This window comes from Lepidothrix coronata, unplaced genomic scaffold (assembly GCF_001604755.1).
Source record: "Lepidothrix coronata isolate B3197 unplaced genomic scaffold, Lepidothrix_coronata-1.0 Scaffold208, whole genome shotgun sequence".
In the NCBI taxonomy this organism is placed as follows: Eukaryota; Metazoa; Chordata; class Aves; order Passeriformes; family Pipridae; genus Lepidothrix; species Lepidothrix coronata.
Window position 1 is genome coordinate 1,367,812 of NW_016690388.1, and position 19,709 is coordinate 1,387,520.

At 36.0% G+C, this 19,709-nt stretch overlaps 1 protein-coding gene across 4 annotated transcripts in view; it reads left to right on the forward strand.

Moving 5' to 3' along the window:
• CCDC91 (coiled-coil domain containing 91) overlaps positions 1-18,961 on the forward strand; it is a 120,096-nt gene extending 101,135 nt beyond the window's left edge. For 3 of the 4 annotated variants that reach the window (XM_017832866.1, XM_017832867.1, XM_017832868.1), the window contains exon 13: positions 17,451-18,961. In XM_017832866.1, the coding sequence (XP_017688355.1) occupies positions 17,451-17,570 (120 nt within the window). In that variant the 3' untranslated portion in view covers positions 17,571-18,961. The remainder of the gene's footprint in view (positions 1-17,450) is intronic. The other variant, XR_001877701.1, reaches the window with a different exon arrangement.
• Positions 18,962-19,709: the final 748 nt, after the last annotated feature.

Sequence of the window (19,709 nt, forward strand, 5' to 3'; positions counted from 1 at the left end):
AGTCATACATTTTCCCAGTTTCAGTGAGATTTTTCTGGAAAGAAATAGGTATTTACCATTTGGAGAGGAAATTGTGCATTTCATTCTGTGCACAGATATATTGTAGAAACAATGCTTTTTAAGGGAAGAAAAATAGCAATCAATTGATCAAAGTGATCAAGACAGCAGAAAATCCCTACAAGTAAATCAGATTAACACTGCTAATTTTCCCCATGGCTATCCTTGTTTATCAGGGTTATTTTTAATAGTCTACTGGATTTATGGAGTGTATTTGTGTATTTTGTATGTTTATTTTGTCTGAAACCAAACAACTAGACCTTTAATTTCCCTTTGGAGTAGGTTTCTAACTGATACACTGTCTTTTTGGTTTGGTTATGGTACAAAATCCCAGTTCATTTTTTTAAGTGCCACGTATTACATTTCATAATTAAATATAGTCATCCAGATTTGATTTATCATGAATGCAGTTTTAGAACTTTCTTTGTTTACCTTTGATTTTGTAGATGAGCTACAAAGCCCATAACATCTATCTCAAAAGCACCTTTACCAATATAGATTGTGGAAGGTGATCTATGTTTCAATTGCTACTAACCCTTGTTATCTGTGTAGGTTTTTTTCCTAATATGTGAAGTCTTTTCTTTGCAGGTTCCTCATTTTTTAATATTCTAAGAGAAGATTTTGTGATGAAAACTAGTGTCTTATATTCAGTTATTTAAGGTAAAGAGTGCATGAAGTTCAAGTTTAATTAGATTTATCCACCTTGTTAAGGAGAGGCAGGAAATTCCTTTGGGTTGTTCAGATTGTCTGAGAAACTGTCTGTAATTCACTCATGAACATATGAGAAGATATGTGGTAGTTGCTCTGTTATTCATCCATCAAAATCATCACAGAAAATGGTCAATGAAGTTTGTCTCTAAAAAAATCAGACTAAAATTCTCCCTTTACATATCTTAGTGCTGCAGTTGAAAGAAAACTTTATTTTTTTACAATACTGGCATAAACACCTTAGTTAGCATATAGATCATACAGTCTTAATGAGGACCTTGTAATTTATAGCCCTTTTTGTATGAAGAACTAGATCAAATTAATAGGGAAGATCAGTACAGTAGAAGAGAAATAAGATGTCTGTCTGGAGGCTGAAACTGGCTATGACTGTAAAAAGGAACTTGAAAACAATGTTATGACCAGAAAACACCTTCAAACATCAGTTTAATAGAAAATAAAAAAGGTTTATTGGACCCTCTTGTGAGACAGATAAAATTCCATGGTTTTTTCTGGCTATTGATTTGTAATTTTCTATTTACAAAGGTGACATTTGTCTTTCTAGAAAAATCTCACCCACACACAAGTCTTCACGCTCATTGTTGTAATTGTGGTGTGTTGCATATTAAGCAATTTTTTCATAGCATTTTGTCTTCCTGTCCAGCTAAGAGCTGACATAGAGTTCAACTATTGATTATCTATATTTGTCTTTCCTGGAATTATTAAATTGGTTGCTTTCTAGACTTTTGTTATATAGGTATCTCTGTTTAGCTGAGAATTCCCTGACCTTCTGTTGTTGACTGCACCTTTGCTTTCCTCTCTGTGCTTCTATACCTGCATGATAGTTACTTTTTTGATACATCTGCTGCTACTGCCAGTAACCATTGAAACTCAACCAATTATTCCCTTGAAATCTGACTCCTAATGTAGCTTTAAATCCAAGAGCTCAGATCCTTGAGGTGATAATTACATTTAGATCATAAACCAATTCTTCTACTTTATTTATATAAAGTATGCCTAAAGTTTTTAACTGGGCACATCCGGTATTTATTTTCTTATAAGTAAATTCGCACAATTATTCACTATTTCTAATAAAGTATATATTTGTACAACTGACTGGCATGATGATGGAAATAAAAGAAGAAACCTCCTTACCTCTCTTTCAGAAATGTACTGCATGTGAATGTGAAATGAATGTACTTTGAAAGGCTTCTAAAACAGCTACTAATGTCTCAGATTGAACAGATTGAACAGAAAAGAACTGTTCCCAGTACTACACTGACTTCAGTAACTAGACTGTTAATTTTTTATTATATATTCAGGTTTTCAAAATACACGGTTGACTTTTTGGTTCCAGGAGGAGTGCTGGTGTGATCCATGTTGAGTACTGATGTGCTTGCATGGTTAAAAAGTGTTTGCTGCCAACTGCTTCCAGCTATTGCTTAGAACAGGAATAAGGATCCAGCACTCTGCGTTCCTTCTAATTACGGACTCCAGGGAAGGCACAACAAACACATAGCACCTGCTTTCAGACCAAAATCATAGAACCACGGAGTGCTTTGGGTTGGAAGGGACCTTGAAGATCCTGTAGTCCCAACCCCTCCCCATTGTGGGCAGAGACACCTTTCATTAAATGACTCAGGGCACCATCCAACCTGGCCTTGAGCTCTTCCAGGGATGGAGCATCCACAACTTCTCTGGACAACCTGCCCCAGTGTCTCACCACCCTTTGATTAAAGAAATCCATGAACTTCTTCAAGTTAACACTGTTAGTAGTGGAACAAGTTCTATTACAATTCCTGGAACACTCTTTCCTTTGTATCCTTGCTGAATTGGTAGCTTCCATTTCTCCTGTGACAGGTAAACTATTGTTAATCTCTGGTTTGATTCACAATCTACTCTCAGAGTCAGATTAATTTGCAACCCTGGTTTCCATCAGGGATAAGTGTATTAGAGCAGTGATTATATGAGATACTCCATACATCCCCTGTAGATCCAGACTGCAATTTTTCCTGTATAGGGGATAGTACCTATGTAATGAGACATCACAGAACCTGGGGTTATGATGGTCAGGATTGACCATTCCCTTCTTGGGCAAGAGGTCCAATTCCTTACCTGGGACAGAGGCTGTATTTCCATTTCATCTGATACTCTCAATCCATCTACGAGGTGAGATTACGGAGGAATACTACCAGAGACTCAGGAGAGAGAGAGAGAGAGAGGGAAAAAACTCTCACCTTGAATGCAGCGTGTTTAGGAAAAGAAGGTGGGAACAAGAGAGATAACTTAAACAGAGGCTGATAGAAAATGTTCCAGTGACAGAGTTCTGATATTAGTGTATCTTACGATTGTGAATAGGAAGGATCCCACTGGCAAAGATTTGTGTTACAGATTAGTAACTTTCATGTATTGATCCATTTGTGTTAAGTCACTTGCAAAATCATGGATCAACACCAGAGAATGTAGTTGTGAACTTTTGTAGGTAAAGCTTATGCCCTTCAGTGTAAGCCAGTTATTATGAGAATTTTGATATGTGTCATTGTTTTGCAAGTGTGCCCTATTTCAGACTTTCAGCTTTCCTCTGAGGGTTTATTATTTGAAGACAAGTGCAAGTGGGAGAGGTTATGAAAATCAGTTTCTTTTAAGTTATTAATCTCGAATGAGTGATTTTTAATTTTTTTTTAATACTTGTTATATTTTAATATGCCTTAGAACAAAATAGGGTGTCATTACCATTCTTGTTCCTGAATGTTTGGCTTGGCATTTGATGCAAGGCCTCAATTGCAGGCTGACGTGCCAGCAGCTGAAGCTGAAAACAAGACTGCGGTGGGCAAACTCAAGATTTAATTTCAGAAAGAGTGTTTATATTTTCCCTTGGGCCACATTAATGAGAGTCCAAACCCTAAATGTTACCACCAACACATTTTAACAGACCAGTTTCCCAGTTTTTAAAGTGTGGTGTCACCTTGAGTATTTTTCTTTCAACTTTTTCCCCTTCTTCTGACTTTAAAAAAAAGCAATGAAGCTGTACCATTTTTGACTGAATTCAGTGTCATGTTTGGTGAACATAAAGTTCTGTGACATGCAACAAAGTTGAATTTAAAAACATTTAATCCTGTCTTCTATTTCTGTATCAGCTATTTGAAGAATTCAGGTTTAGGTTACCAATGCAACCCCTCAGGTTACTGCAAAACACACCTGCATCCAGCATGTGATGTAGGGGTCCCTATGTTGCTGTACTGAATCCTCCTGATGTCAGAACATCTGTGCCATGCCCAGGATGAACTTGTGACCATCAGGTCAGTGCCAAGAGAGACAGTAGTGATGGGGTCACTGAGAGTTCCTCAGCTCAGTTTCCTGCACCTTCAGCTAGGCCTGTTTTGTGGCTTTAATAGGATTAAAGAAACATTTACATTGAGGCTTTAGGAGCATTTTCACACTAGTCCTTTACCCAATTCAAAGAGCAGTATAAATCCAAAGGATTAAGCAAGGGATTTATGGGAAGTTGTAGTGTAAGATGAGTTGGTGCACCTGGCTCTCCTTTTCTCTTCTGTGGATAAGGAATACTGAAGCAGTACTGCATGGGATGTGGAAGTGAGCCTGGCATTTTTTTCCTGAACTTTTAAGTCTCTATAAGGTTTGAAACTATTGTTTCTAAATATTAAAATTAAATGAGAGTTCCTGATGGAGGGATATAGTATTTCAACTGATCGATCCTATTAGACATTTTTCTTTAGAGAGTATTATGGCACTTTTCTGCAGCTTTTTCAATAGTGAAACAACATCATGCATTTAAGGGAATCTTTAATTTCCTTGAAATTATAGTACTCTGTCTTTAAAAAATGGAAAGGGGAAAAGAATACAATTCTCTGCCACTTAGGTTCATTGAAATCCAAAGGAAATTGTTAAATAACCAAAATTATAATTTTCAAACTCTTTGAGTGATCACTTATGCTGATGAAAGCGATTTACTTGAAACTACATACATAACCTATTGTATGTTTTTTGCAATTACTTTAGAGTAAAACTGCCAGAGTCTGAAATTCTTTACTTAAGTTAAAACTGTTTTATGTATCCTTTTGTGCCTCAGTGTATAAATCTACAAAGACTGAGATTATGCCTGTACTCTTTAGTCAGGCGAGATTCCAGTTGAAACTGAAATCAAGTGGTGTTATTACTGAGAAAATATTGTGCTACCAAAGCCAAAAAGGGAAAAAATAACAGGATGAATTATAATGTTCCGCAGCGAGATGAGTGGATACTACCCTATTTCAAAGCTACTCTTGTGATTCGGATGTACTGTGTTTTTAATCCAATGTGTATCATTACAATTACTGCAAGAGTAACTTTGGATTTGGTCTGCAATCACATAATTATACAACTTGCTCTGTGGGTATAGGCTGTTCACAGGAATAAAGATTTGCAGTGTACACTGTACAGTGTCACCCAGATGTATCTGTCTGTGGATAGTGCTGTGGGTTTTCACATCATTACGTGATTAAGCAACACCTGAGGTCCAGGGGAAATGGAAAATGTCATCTAGGGTCCCTCTATTCTGCAAGTATTTGATAAGAAAGGAGAAGAGGCTTCTATATTTCTCTGTTGTCCATTAGGAAGGCTGTGTGTGACAGGAGGAAGCGAGGCATCCTTACACACCTCTGGTCCCCTGTAAGTGAGGCTCTCCTATATTGTTCCTGATTCTTCCTTCAGTGTTAGAATTTTATACTGTACTTCTGGAAATGTGAGAATTGTAACCAGCTCATTTGTTTGAAGATTTGGTGGTTTGTGTTCCGTGCAACTTTTTCAAAATAGATTTTGATATTAAGTTGAGGAAACAAATTCAAAGTTCTTAATTAGTTTTGTGGAATTACTCATTTTTGCAATGCAACTCGTGACTCTTGTCCAGAGGCATTTTCAAGAATCCTTTAGATAAACTAAGAGTAGGTAATTTAACAAAAAAAACCCAACAACAACAAAACCCAGAAAAATCTATGCATCCATGTGTGTAAATGAATATGAATACCCTTATTTTGCCATCCTAATGAGAAAATTAGACAGGTCAGCTGAATTTTGAAGGTTAAACATTTAATATTCTAGTAGACTGAATAAGTGAATCTTTTGAGGATGAGGACTTTGTGAAGTTTTGTCATTCCTATTAAAATAAAAACTTTATTCATTTGCTGTCTTTGTCCTTCAAATTCATCTATATTCTTGTAACCAGATTTGTATTTCACTGTCATTTCTTAATTTAGAATTTTGAAATATATGTAACTAGGTATTTTGCTAACACAGCAGCAGTTACAAATTTGCTCTTTAAGTTAGTGTAGTCCACATGTCTTTGTACTAGATGGAAAGTTTAATCAGTTCAGTATGATCAACTTGGATTAATTAAAGCTAAGAATATCATCTGCAATTTTATTTTCTTAGTCATAGGTCAACTTCTTGGCTTTTTCCAAGTCCCTGCTGTACCATTCTCTTGGCACCAAGGGGATCCCAAAGAGTCTTAGAAAGTTAATTACGGACGTGCTTAGCAAAGGCATTTTGGCATCCACCTGCAAGACTGTCAGACTGCAAGAGAGAACAGGCAATTGTTCCACTCTGATTGACTTTATTGTGAGTTCCCACTGCAAAGATCAGAAGATGGGTCACAGTCTCGTCCGTCCCTAGATTTCTGTGATACCATTTCAATTACATTGGAATTGAGCCCCAAAGAGACAGGGACAGAACACAGAAGGCCCTTTTCTCCTTTGTGTTTCTGTGACATGCAGGGACAGTTTTGTGGTCTCTGGATTTGTGTTGTGAAGATCCAAAAATCACACTCATCTTAATAAGATGGTCTGTAGAATTTCTCTGTCTATGTACCAGGATAGATTAGCTCAGAGTAATTGCAGAGCCACCAGAAAGTCCCTTTCCTCAGCAGATTCTATTGACTGTATGGTTTTGAGGGGAAATTATTTTTTTACTTTGTTCAATGCACAAATAAAATGAGGAGATACCTTTGTGCATAAGGATGCATTATTCTGAGTGGATTTTGCTACAGCTGAGGAATATTCAGGGTTCAGTGTTTGTTTGGTTTGGGGCTTTTTTACTGCTTCTCATTTACACCCAAGTTCTTTTATGTGGAGATATTTGAACCTCAGTAGTTTTATCTGCTTACTTTTTTTGTTGGGGAGTTATCGGAGATTTTTCATTGCCGGTTATATGCAGAAATTTTCAAGCTATTTTTATCCCAAGTCTTGCAGCTTCTTTGTTCCATTTGTCAGGTATGTCTTTTGCTGTTTTTAGCCTTCTGATGTACTTTGATTTGAAAAAGTAAGTGGGAAAGTTGGCCTTACCGTATGTGTTTTGATGAATCTTTCCTATGATTATTTCCTGCAATTGGATTCCCACAGCAAACCCAGTGGGATCAAAATTTGAGACTTAATCAAGTTGTCTGTGATGCTTGAAAAACATGTAAAGTAAATTTTCTTACCTACAGCAATAGTAAGAGTATAGAGATGAAGCAAAACGATGTGGTTTCCTGTTTACTTTTTTTATTCAAGTCTTTATCCATGTGTTAGAAATTTAGCAAGATGCTTCAATGACTTATAGTTAATATGTATATATGTTATTTTTCTGCTTTGGCTGCAGGCTACTGACTCATATCATTATTATTGTGGTCAAGTGTATTTTTCCCTCCCTTGCCCTTTCCCCCCACTCCACCCTGCTTAGCAACAGTTTCTTGTCCTTTTTCTTTTTAAATGTAAAATGAGGTATTGCTGAGTTAAAAAACTGCTCATCTATCTGTGGTTGTATGTCCTTGATGTTATTATTTCACTCCAAAGCCTTAATACAGATCTGCCTCTGAAAAAGCAGCAGAATAGCCAGTCTAGTAACCAAAGTGCTTTGGGTAATACACTATAACTGTGCTGTTGAGAAGTCTCCACTGGCTGATGGTTGCAAAAGGGATTTGGAGCTGTGTGGAGCATAAAGCCTGTAGATTATTATGTTTTGCTGGTGATTTTGTTTTCCTCCTTGAGGATCTTCTGCTTGTGGTGCTGTAAGTGATGGCCTGCTGAGAGCTGTGGGTACTCAATCTGGGTCTGTTTTGGAACAAGGAGGTCTTGTCTTTGATAACATTGTTGCAGCTGCAGCTCTGTGAAGTGGTTCTCTAGCAGCTGTCCTGAATTTTGCTGCATTAGTTTGGCTTCAGATTTCCAACTGAGTTTTCCAGTAAAATGTGACTGTGCATAAAAATCATTATCAAAAGATTCAGTCTTCTCAATATTGAAGAAGTCCAATACTAAGTGTGGTCTCAAAAGTTTCTGTCTGAATGGCAGAAAATTAGTTTTGTGTTCCCTGAACCTTAATGCTTAATTACTTATCCTAATTCATGTATATGCTTGCCACTGACTTAATGCTAATTTTATCACGGATTCACTGCAGGCTGATTTTCTTTGTTTAATTTCTTTGTGTGAATCCATCAACTTTAATCTACAATGGTAATTTTAGAAAGAGACCTGTATTTCATGTGATATCATCTTTTGCCTATGCCTTCAAGAATATACTGTTTCATCCTGTCACATCTTAAAAATTAAAGTTTCATTAAAATGAAAATCTGGCTGTTAAATCAAGTGATGCTCAAAACCAAGAGGTAAGATTTTTCTCATGCTAATTCAGTGTGTACCAAACTACAGTGTGTTATTAGGGGACACTTTCCTTTAGAGACAGCCAGTGACATATAGTGTCACAGTTTCACAGGAACCTTCAAATAATCATGATACAACTCCAGTCTCCTTGATGTCTAAGGAGACTCAATATAGTCTGACTCATTATGTTGTCTGTAGTTTCAACTTTCTTTATAACATTGGTTTTGCAGCTCCCAGCCTAAAGGACTGATTCTCTGTGATGTGTGTTATTAACCATCTGTTATACTTCTTAGAGACAAGGAAGTTGTGCTCCTGGTGAACCTCCTTTTAATGCAGGATCAGAAAGCACTCATGGCAATGGAATAGCAGTTATACAACTGTGGAAAGGTTTACCTGTCATGCTCATTATTAGAGTAGGTTTTTTCAGTTTGTATACACTGCAAATGCTTTTGATGCAATAATTACTTCTCTTTTATGTACTTATCCCCCGAGAATGCAAAATACATTCTCTCAGTAATAAAGAAAAAATTGTTCTTATTAATGCCTGCATTTGCTGTTGACTTTTCAGTTGAGCTTAATTAATCCAGTTCTGTAGATATCATCTTGGTACTGTAAGGCAATTCTGTGGGCATGACTCAACATGAGCCCATCAGATAAAAAATTTTTATTTGGTTTGATAACAATAGTAATTTTTACATGTAGGAAAATTGCTGTTGCTTTTAACAAAGCATGGTTACCCTGGATTAGTTTGGAACATGTATGCATACTTACAAATTAAGCAAATCTTTGCTACCAAATCTATCACCCAGCCCTACACTCAGGGTTTTCAGGAAGCATAGTCTGATAGTCTTCAGGCATTTTCCTGGAGAGATGGTAATTTGTGGTTATGATGCTCCACAGAGGCCCTGTGTAATCTCTGCCAAGTCATTTGTAGCCATATTAAAACAACATGTGAAGGTGCCCAAGACTGACTTGGGTACTTAAAAGAGTTGAAGATTAACAGAAAACTCTTGAGAATTTCCATGCTCCATGAGCACAGAGGGTCTGACAAGCCTGGATAGAAAGCACTTACAAATCCTTTATTTAGGTGCTATTTTTCTAGTTCTTTCTTCCATGTCAGAGGAGGTGATCTGATGAGTTTGGCCACATTGTGATTAGTCTCCTGCTTGTGCCTGCCTTGTGGAGACTGTAATCTAGTGTGTCTCTGAAGCTGTGCAGACACTTGCCAGGGCCAAACACTCACCATTTATCATTCAGCAGTTTTAGGGATGCTGTTCTCTTGTATTTCTGCATGTTTATCAAGAATCATGAAATCTGTGTCTTAAAACCAGGACAATCAGATTGCTAGACCAATATAGTAGCAATTACGGTAACTCCACATTTTTAATCTATAAATAATTTGGTCAAGGAACCCCATGTTCATAATCTGTTAAGCAAGTAGGTCACTCCCAACATTGCTCATGTGTTAATGCACATAAACATTTCCATTATTATTTTTGTGGGCTTAAAAAGTGCCTATTTTTCACCTTCTCCAGTAGTCTGAGCAGGTGCTGCAACCATTTTTAGTCCTTCATGCACTCAATCTAATTTCCTTGATTGAAAGCAAATTTCCTTCTCTTATTTATATGAGGGAAAGTTAGTATTTTCTTACACTCATGTGTCCAGCTGGGAGACTGGAGATTCTGAGTGGGTTGACAGGGTGTTTTCCCACCACCTTCAGAAACTAGGGAAATATGTTTTAAAGATGTGTCCAACATATGGTATTATTTTAATGATCAAGTTCAGAGCATAAAATCCTTAAGGTTTAGAAGTTGCAGCATTATTTATTTAAAGAGAAAAAAACATTTTCACATGGCAATATAATTTATGAAACATCACTCTTTCCTGGAGGTTGTCCTGAACACTGATGACTTTCTAATGTGTAGCAGATACTGTATAAATTACAGCCATGAAGAACCTTGTTTTTATATACTTAGTAAGTGTTATCAATAGTAGAAATTCACAGGTGGACAGACAAAAATGTCCTGTCCTGGGATTAACTCTAAAATAAGCTCTGCTACACATATGTACCATATGGATCTGTTTTCCTTCTCATCCATTACAGAAATGAGAGGAAGCAGTTCATTGTTTCCTCATCCAACTCTCAGATTTGCAGGTTCCTCAAGGTAATAATTTTTTTATATGGTCTACTTAATGTGCTAGGGAATTTTTTTAAAGCCTTCTGTTGACTCTGTGGGGAGAAGTTCACATTAGTGCATTGGGAAAGAGTTCTAGGCCCATACTTTTACTAGAAAATATAATCATGTAGCTGAACTTCTGCAACTACAGAACATTTCAGGATCATGTCAGGATCACTCAATAGTGTGGGTTAATTAGGGGGGGGAAACAACAAAACCTATCTGTATATCATAAAAATTGTACCAAACAAACCCCTTGTCTTTGGATTTTCCTCTAAGAGGGACATCTACCAATCAAGATGTGAGAAGACATTTATGAGTGTGTAATTACACTGTAATGTTCTGCTGAACACAGGGGTTTTTTGGCCAATATCTGGTACAGTACATGCAAGGCATCCTAAGTTACAACAGTCCATTTCAAGGTTTGCTTCACACCATGAATTGGGGCAGGAGGAGTCTACAAAAGTTAAGGTTTTAATAATACAAGAAAAACCATGATTTTTCAAAAAAAAAACCTCTCTCTAAAAATGTTTAGAAAATGCCACAGATTTAAATTGCAGTCATTTATTCACTTAGCACTGAAGTTCAGACCATTGTTTAGAAGGACCATAACTATATTTTATAATGCCAACTGATGCTAAAATGATTTTTAAAAATTACATATTGTTACAATATACATGTATTTAGGCTAAACAGAAATACCTAAAGGCAAATTCAGTTGCAACGTCAATGGTTGGCTCTAAACAAGCAGTTGTGTTACATCTGGATTAATTACTCCACGAGGAACATAGGATATATTCAACATCTTATTGACTCTGTGGAATGATTCCCCGCACAAAGGAAAGAATGCCACTGACAGAATTTTTTAGTAAATTACTTATGTGCATGAACAAATCAAGCCTCAGAATAGTTTCTTCCTTATACTTAACTAACACATATTCCAGATCCCACTGATTTCAAAGAGACTTGAATTTGTTCCTCTAGTCCTTAATAATTAAGTACATTAATACTTAGGAAAGCAGTCTGTCATCATCAATGCTTTTTGTCTGATGTTCTCTTCTCCATGGACAGACACATCCATCTAAGTGTTGATCAAACAGTGCAAAGTATAAACTATAGAATAAAAGGAAATATTATTCTGGAGTCTTTTCATGGAAGAATGTAAGTTCACTTTATTGTTAGTTTAGACTTATATTCATTTTCTGCAAAGATGTTTTTTGACATTATTAAAAAATCATAATCTGAGGTATGTTTGTTATCATTCTTCAATTTATATTTACTTTTTTAAAAAAAGTTTTTTAGTTAGTAAATTCATCTAATACAAAACCATATAAAATGAGAAATAGAAATTACAGTTAGTTTGCAAACAGCAAGTAGACAAAGCTTTTGTATATTTATCAATAATAAAAATATAGAGAGAAATTAAAACTAAATAAACTGAGACAAAATTTAACAAATATTACAACAAAGTTTCAACTGCTTTTACCCGCAATATTAAAATGTCCCCTTTCTACTGAACATTCCGTAGACAGGGGACAGGAAATATGTAGATTTGCTTATACTACTGAGTCTTTTGAAAAAAATGGAAGTATGCCAGGATGTCTTTAAATAATAACCTGTGGCTAATTAATATTCAGCTTCAAAGAATTGCCTATTCAACAGCCAACAAGTAGCTATTTGTAAAAAATGGAAAAGAAAATGGAAGACCTTTATATTAGCCTCACTAACCTGGACCTGCTTAACTCCATCTTCAGAACCCATTCTCTTTACCCATTTTCTGTGTGTTTTCAATTCCCCAAAACGTTCATTTTGCATTTGAAATTTCCTGTCTGCATGATTTTCTTTGAGTGACAAGGATACTTTTGAGGATTTTAAGTCTTCTCCTACTGACCCTCCCCCTTATATGGCAAATATAAACATATATATCACTGCTAAAATGTTTTCTTGATGTACTTCTTAGCGTATTTCCTAAGAAATCATCAGGACTGAAAAACTTATTTCTTATTTTATGATCTTAGGGAAACTGCTCTGCTTCACTAAATTATAGTGGCATGATTATTTTTTATTTGTTTTACAGTCTACATATGTGAGATCAGCTATGAAAATACCAGTAATAAAAGTAAAATTAAGAGCTTTTTTTTCTCAACATCTTTGGCCTTTTTTAATCTCTGGTCATTGTATGTGTCGAATTTCATGGTAAAGAGGAAGATTGCAATTTTTACTCCTGTTAATATCACAGAGCCAGAGTAGTGAGCAGAAGTGCATTTAATCCTCAGATGAGCATTTGAAGTACAGGTGAATTTTTCAATACATATTTAAATAAATGTAGCTACTATTTCTACAGCTGCAAATACATTTGGTATTGGAAAATGGTATTATCTGAAAAATAGTTTTGAAAAATACACTTTTAAACAGTTTATACAAAAGGGAAAATTATTGAGCCGTATGTAACATTAATGTTGCTTTCTTCACTTTTCTGGGTGAACTTCAGGTCACAGTGAAATTAATAATGAAATATATCTTTGCAATGTTGAGATCAGGATTCATCCATAAACCTTCAGTGCTAAACCTAAAATTATATTTTCCATATGATGTTTTATTACTTCCTAGAAATGGATAATATAATTCTGACATAATTTATAGAGTTCTGACTGGGTTTCTCTCCTAGAAATTTGAAATATTTACAGGGTTGGTGAATATTCACTAGAGGAAGATGAGCATGTATGCCACGAAAACATACCTATTTGCAGGTAGATATTGTAAGGGGAAGCTATGGAGGATGTGCATGTGTAGTTAATTGTATAAGAAACTAATTTCTGCTTTAGACATCAGCCCTGGAGACTTTCATTCCATTTCACAGAAAATTTGAATGACATGATTAAGCTAAGAAAATGTAGAGCTAAGAATAATTGTTAACTTTGGAGTTTTTTGAGCTATGTGTGAATGAAGTGATAGAGGGGAAGATGAGATGGCTTAAAGGAAAACAGAGCAGCCTGGGATGGAAGCAGTTGCCTGGTGGGAATACTGTGCACCAGGCATGAGCCTTTTTTTTTATTTCCCAAGTCAAATTCTCGCATCCATTGATAGGAGTTGTGCTGAGGCTGTGCCTCCCTTTAGGTCAAGCCTTGCATGGCTCGAAGGCGTGTCATCCTGGGTGGTCTATGGATGTGACTAAGGTGAGACCCCACGACGTGTCTCATCCAGTCATCTTCAGCCACAAGGGTTTGTGGAACCACACCTAGACCTCAAAAGTGGACTGAAGGTTTAAACTGAAGGGAAAAAAAAACCAGCAGTGAATGTGTTAGAATGCCCTGCAAGACTCAGCTCATTTTTGGTAAATACAATGTCTGACTGATTGTGGGAATTTGAGGACTGTTTAGACCCTATGGAGTTCGGGAAGTGCTTTTCCCAATCTTTCATAGCCAGTTTCTCAGTAGGGTCCATACAAGTGCCTAGAGAGGCAACCTCTGGTTCTGAAGAAAAAAAAAAATCTGTACAGAGTTAAAAAAATACTGTTGACTAACTTAAAATAATGAAGTTCAGGACCATTAGAACTGAGCTAATTAAAGCCATGCTAGTAGGACACAGTCTAATGAACTGGGAACTTTGAACTAATAGATTTCTTATGGTGGAAGAGAAACATTGATTAGTAATAACAACAGTGATGGTAGGATGTAAAAAAATGCCCTCTCTTGGTAGATCTGAACCAACCTGATGTATTTTTCAGTATCTATAAAATTAGAGCAGTTGGGTCAGTTGGGTTGTCTCCCTCCCAAATACATTATTCATACTGATCACATTTGCATATGAGTCACATTCAGTTTGAATTTGCCAGATGTCCGTTTATGTTTGTTTAAATAATGAGATCATTCCATGAGGTGAACAGAACCTAAAAATATAGAGGGAAGACTGTTTGGAAAAACGAGATTTAAAATGCCTTTCTTACATATTTTCACATCTTAGAGTATATTATGCAAGCAGGAGCACAGCAGTGTTGAGGAACTTTTCAAAAAAACTGTGTCCTTTGCTAACAGTTAGTTAAACAATATATTATATAACAAAGCTTCATTGGACTTGTTTCTATTTCCCAACCAAGCCAATTTCTCCAATAATGAGAATATTCTCCTTTTGAATACATTCAAATGTACCATTTTCAAAGCCAGCATCATTTTGTTGTTTCTCGTTTTGTATAATGTGAAGATCCCAAGTCTTTTTGGATTGTTTTGTCATTTATTGTAGCATGGAAGATTTTTAAAAGGTCTTGCTCAAGGCAAAGCTTACTCATAAGCTGAGCAAACAAGGGGGAACTGAATTGTGAAGTTTTATGTTATTGAATTTACATAAACTCTTAACAAGCAATAAATTTTTCTTATGCACAAATGGAGACTACCAACTAACCACTTGAGTTCAACAAAGACTTCCCAAATGTGTACTTAGTTCATTTGAGACTTTTAAAGTCTTGCTAAGCCTGAAGAAATTCTACTTTGTTCGTACTGCAGCCAATCACTCCACACATTAAACATTTACATTAGTACTTGGTGAAATAAATTTAATTGTATACAATTTGAGATTGCTGCCTTGGTAAAGAAAGTTAACAGCAGCAAATCAGAACACACATTGGTGAGCTACTTTGATCTCTTTAAAGCAGAATTTGCAAGGAAGGGCTGCAAGAAAAAAAAATGGAGCCAAAGCTCTTGGTCTAAGCTCAGTGAAGAGTAGAAAACAGATAGAAATCTAGGAGTATAAATGATATAATACACAATAAAAGGAAGCCAATGAATTTCAGTTTCTAAGCTCCACCAGCTGATATACCAGAAGCAAGAGAATCTGATGACATAATATGTGTACTGAAAGAGGTTTCTCATGTTTAAGACATAACAGATGATATTATGTGAATTGCATTATATCTGCCCATTCCCCAAAGAAATATAGATCACAAGCACAAAAACATCTTCAAGTTTCCCCAAGCAAAATGTTCTGTATGGTTTGGACCAGAAAATGGGAAGGAGGCAAGGTACATTTCAAATCAGAGGAAATGCACCATCACAGCAGTGTGTTTGTTTTGTTCATTTGTTCCAGACTGTCCATTCTAGATACAGCTTTCTTAGAGGTCAGTTTGCTGTTTCTTCCATTTTCATGTCAGTAGCAGCTGTTACTTGAATATATCAAGAACAGACTTTTCTGAAATTTAATTGAACTAGATCTGCTGTGAAATCTGCTGTAAATCAGTGGGCAAGGTTCACATCAGGCTGTGCATGGATCACTAATGCCTGCTTTTGCTGAGATGCAAAAGTTGGAACAGCAGCTGGAAATTTGTAGAAGTAGAAGCCCAAGCAGACCAGGTTGGATGGGGCTCTGAGCAACCTGGGATAGTGGAAGGTGTCCCTGCCCATGGCAGGGGTGGTTGGAGCTAGGTGATCTTTAAAGTCCCTTACAACACAAACCAGTCTATGATTCTATTACTGAAGGAGAGTTTTATGATTGTGTGGCATCTAGAAAATACATGTGTGTTCTACTGTGACTAGACTTGACACATTCATCTTTGTTGAAACAAGTTGCCAAAATATTCCAGCTTCTAGAGCCTGCTTTTGCATGTTAGAGCAATTTATGGAGCAGCAAAGCACAGGCTCATATAAATGCTTCCCTTTGTGTGTTAAATCACAGCAGTGCAGCTTTATCCTGAGTGCATTTTCAAAGTGAAGTGCGAGCTATCCTAACTTTGCCTTGCATTCTGTGTTGATATGTAAAAAAATAGTTTGTTATAAAACAAAATGTCCATTCAAGTGATTGTTAGAGCAACTAACTGGACTGAAGATTGAAAAATATATATGTGCAGAGTGATACCACAGGATCAGTTTTTGTTGAAAGCTGTAATTAAAGCTGTGAGTGCAAGGTAAAAGAGGCACAATATTTGAAAAGCATATCCATTTGCCATCAGTCAAGATATTGCATATGGACTTGTGTACAGCAGTCTGACAGAAGTGCTGGACTTCTTCAAAATTCCATTACTTCCTTTCTCTCCAGTGGTATAACTTTTATGTTACACCACCTTTCAGTCTCCCCCTGTCATCGTTATGTATGTATTTGGTTGAATTTAAGGATAGTCAAGTTGAAAACATCTCTCAGTTGTGATATTATCTGTTGGACATTTGAACTTCAAAATTCAAATGGAAGGAATTCTGCAGTGTGTTTCATGTATTAATATTATGATATTAAGAAAATTCAAATGCTTTTCAGTAAACCCTATTTTTATGTCATATATATGATATAACCTACTAAGCCTTGTTATGGTGTTCTTATCTTTTTTGGTGAGAAAGGAAGGGCCATTGTCTTTACTGCAAGTAAGTGTATAGTTCACATTGTCTGACAGTAGGGTACCCAATAAAATGTAGGAGTAAACAAAGTAGGCAGAAAGTATTACAACTTTTCCTCTGGGAACTATTTAAGCATGCTGCCATTTAAATTCACAGTGGGCTTTGAAGTTTTGAATATGTTGTTATAAGTAGTGGCCATTTTAAAGCAGAAGCAGTATCTTTTATAAAAGCAGCAGCTGTAATTTTAAAAGATTCCAGGGGGATTTTCCTGGTGTGGCAGCTAGGCTGTTTAGAATTCTTAAATATCTTGTGCAGCATTTGACAGCTTTAAAGGTACTCTTAGCCTTATGTTCATTTTATTTTGAAGAAACTCAAATACTTCATTGAGAAGTTATTACTAAATTGCATGCACTGAAATTACTCAGGTTCTTCTGTTGTTGTCGCATTTGATTGTTGAATTGTTGTTGTTTAATATGGTTGAATTTTTGCTGAGAAACCCTGGTGTTTGTTTCCAGTTTTTTTTTTTTAAAGTTGATCTATCTTTTTTTTATTATTATTTATTTCTACAGCTTGATCAAGTTGTCCGTCAGAGAAATCTGCATAGTTTGGAACTTTTCCTTTCATGTGCACAGAAACAGTTAAACGTTTTATTAAAGGAAGAGCCAACCACAGAGGAAAACAGAGACTGACATTCCCAGTACCACTATACAGTGTGATCTGTGAAGCTGCAAATCTCAATTCAGCAAGTGATGAATATATTCTAATCTTTTGGGATTGTATTATTGATTCAAGGTTGATCTGAAACTCTGCTTGATAGAAATGTGTGGATGATGTTCTGTTATTTATTTATTTGTTTTACTGCTATTATCAGATTGCAAATATGGAAGGGGAAAAATCCATGAGAAAAAAAAATTGGGTTTTTTTATGATTTTGTTTTCATTACATTTTCTAGTAACCCATGGTTGAAGTGTTAGGTAACTTGTAGCACTGATGAAAATATTTCCCTGTTATGTCTGTTTTAAATTTGGCATCATGCGTTGATGTGATTCATCGTTATTTTTGATATTTTAAAAATTTTGACAAACTTACTTGAATATTGATATAAATCCATCTCTATTTCCACAGTATATACCCAAGTCCATTGCCTCAGGTGAGCCTGAGGAGCTTATTATTTCTTACTATTTTTGATGTATAACAGAGGAATCAATGCTGAAACATGAGTGTTGTCAGGCATTTCTTTAATCATTTATAAAAAACTTCAGCTCTGGTAATAGAAAAATTTAAAAACTAAACAGTTTATCTTTTTAGAGTAGTGCAAAACACAGCCATAGCCAATGTATAGTATGTATTTTATTTCTGTTTTACAGAGCTACTTCAATTCCAAAAGTAATTTTCTCATGAAATTACGATTAATGTGACTGACCTCAGTTTCAGGAAGAAGATGTATGTAATTATGTGGAGACTGATACTGCACTGCCTCAGTGGAATTTCTGACAGAATAAGGAGAGCAGCTTGCTGACCTCAGATGCCCTTTCTGAGTGCATGAAGGAAGTAGGAAAGCTCCCCACAGACATTACTGGACTTTGGATCAAGTCATAGGTCTTTCTAGTCTTGCTAACAGCAGATGGAGTGGAATTTCTGTGCCTGCACTCTATTGATTGTAGACTTGGGGCCTTAGTTTTAAAAGAGTGCTGAATGAAATAAGGGAAAATAAGTGTTCACGCTTAGGTATGTAAATAAACTAAGAGTGATCTCTCTTATGGTGAGCTTGTGATTCAGTGGGGGACTTATGGGCATTTTTTAGTGTGGTTCTTGTTATTCAGCAGTACTTTGGGGTTTTTTGTTTGGCTGGTTTTTTGCACCAGCAGTCACTTTTCATAATTGCTCTCGTAGAGCAATAAGGAAACACCAAATGGTTGCATAAAGTATTTGACAGTATGAAATATGTATTACAGAAAGTTTAGAATTTTATTTAAATCTTTTTCTGCGCTTTGTTTTTGTAATCAAAGCCAAAGGTTTTTTCTTCTGTATACACAAAAATACCCTGCAAATGGATGAAAATATGGTCTTATTTTTGATACTTCTTGATTGACTGATCAGTTTCTATTTTTTTTGGCAGACAAAAAAAAAGTGTTAACAAGTCATCTACATATTTACTGTTCCTAAGCCAGTGAAATTCTTGTCTTCGTCAACTGCACCAAAGATGACACAGATGTACACATGGATCTTTTTGTAATGTAGAAGCAGTATCAAATGAAGTAGGTTGTCTAGTGCTGTCTCACAGTAGATGTGTACTTGTGGAAATGTGGTATGAGCACATTCCTAGATGAACTTGGTTTTACTTCTTGGCCTGGACATGAGGCACTATTTCTTTTTACTAAAGACATCAGAATATTCCCCTTAAAACCAGAACCTTAGGAATCTATCAGCATTCTCCTAATAAAGAGGTTTGTATTCTGACTTGCAACAGTATGTAAAAGCACTTTCTGGAGAAGCTTACTAAGATTTTGCTGTCAGCTATGGTATATCTTTCCCATTGGAACATAGGGTTGTTTAATCTCAGCTCTTGAATATTGTGGTTGTCACAGAGAACTGTAGGTATTTTTTTCTTACCTTTGACAGTTTTAGTCCTTTAGTCTTCCTCTGTTCCCTGCAAGCAAAATTACACACTAGACCACAGAAATAAAAGATCATATTTGGAGCTCGAGTTACATTTGAAACTCCAAGTCTCAGAGGAGAAATTTAGTTATAGAGCACACACAGACCTATCCAGTCTGCGAGCTTTGGAGCGTGCAATAACTTCCACCTTTCCCACATTGCATCCAAAG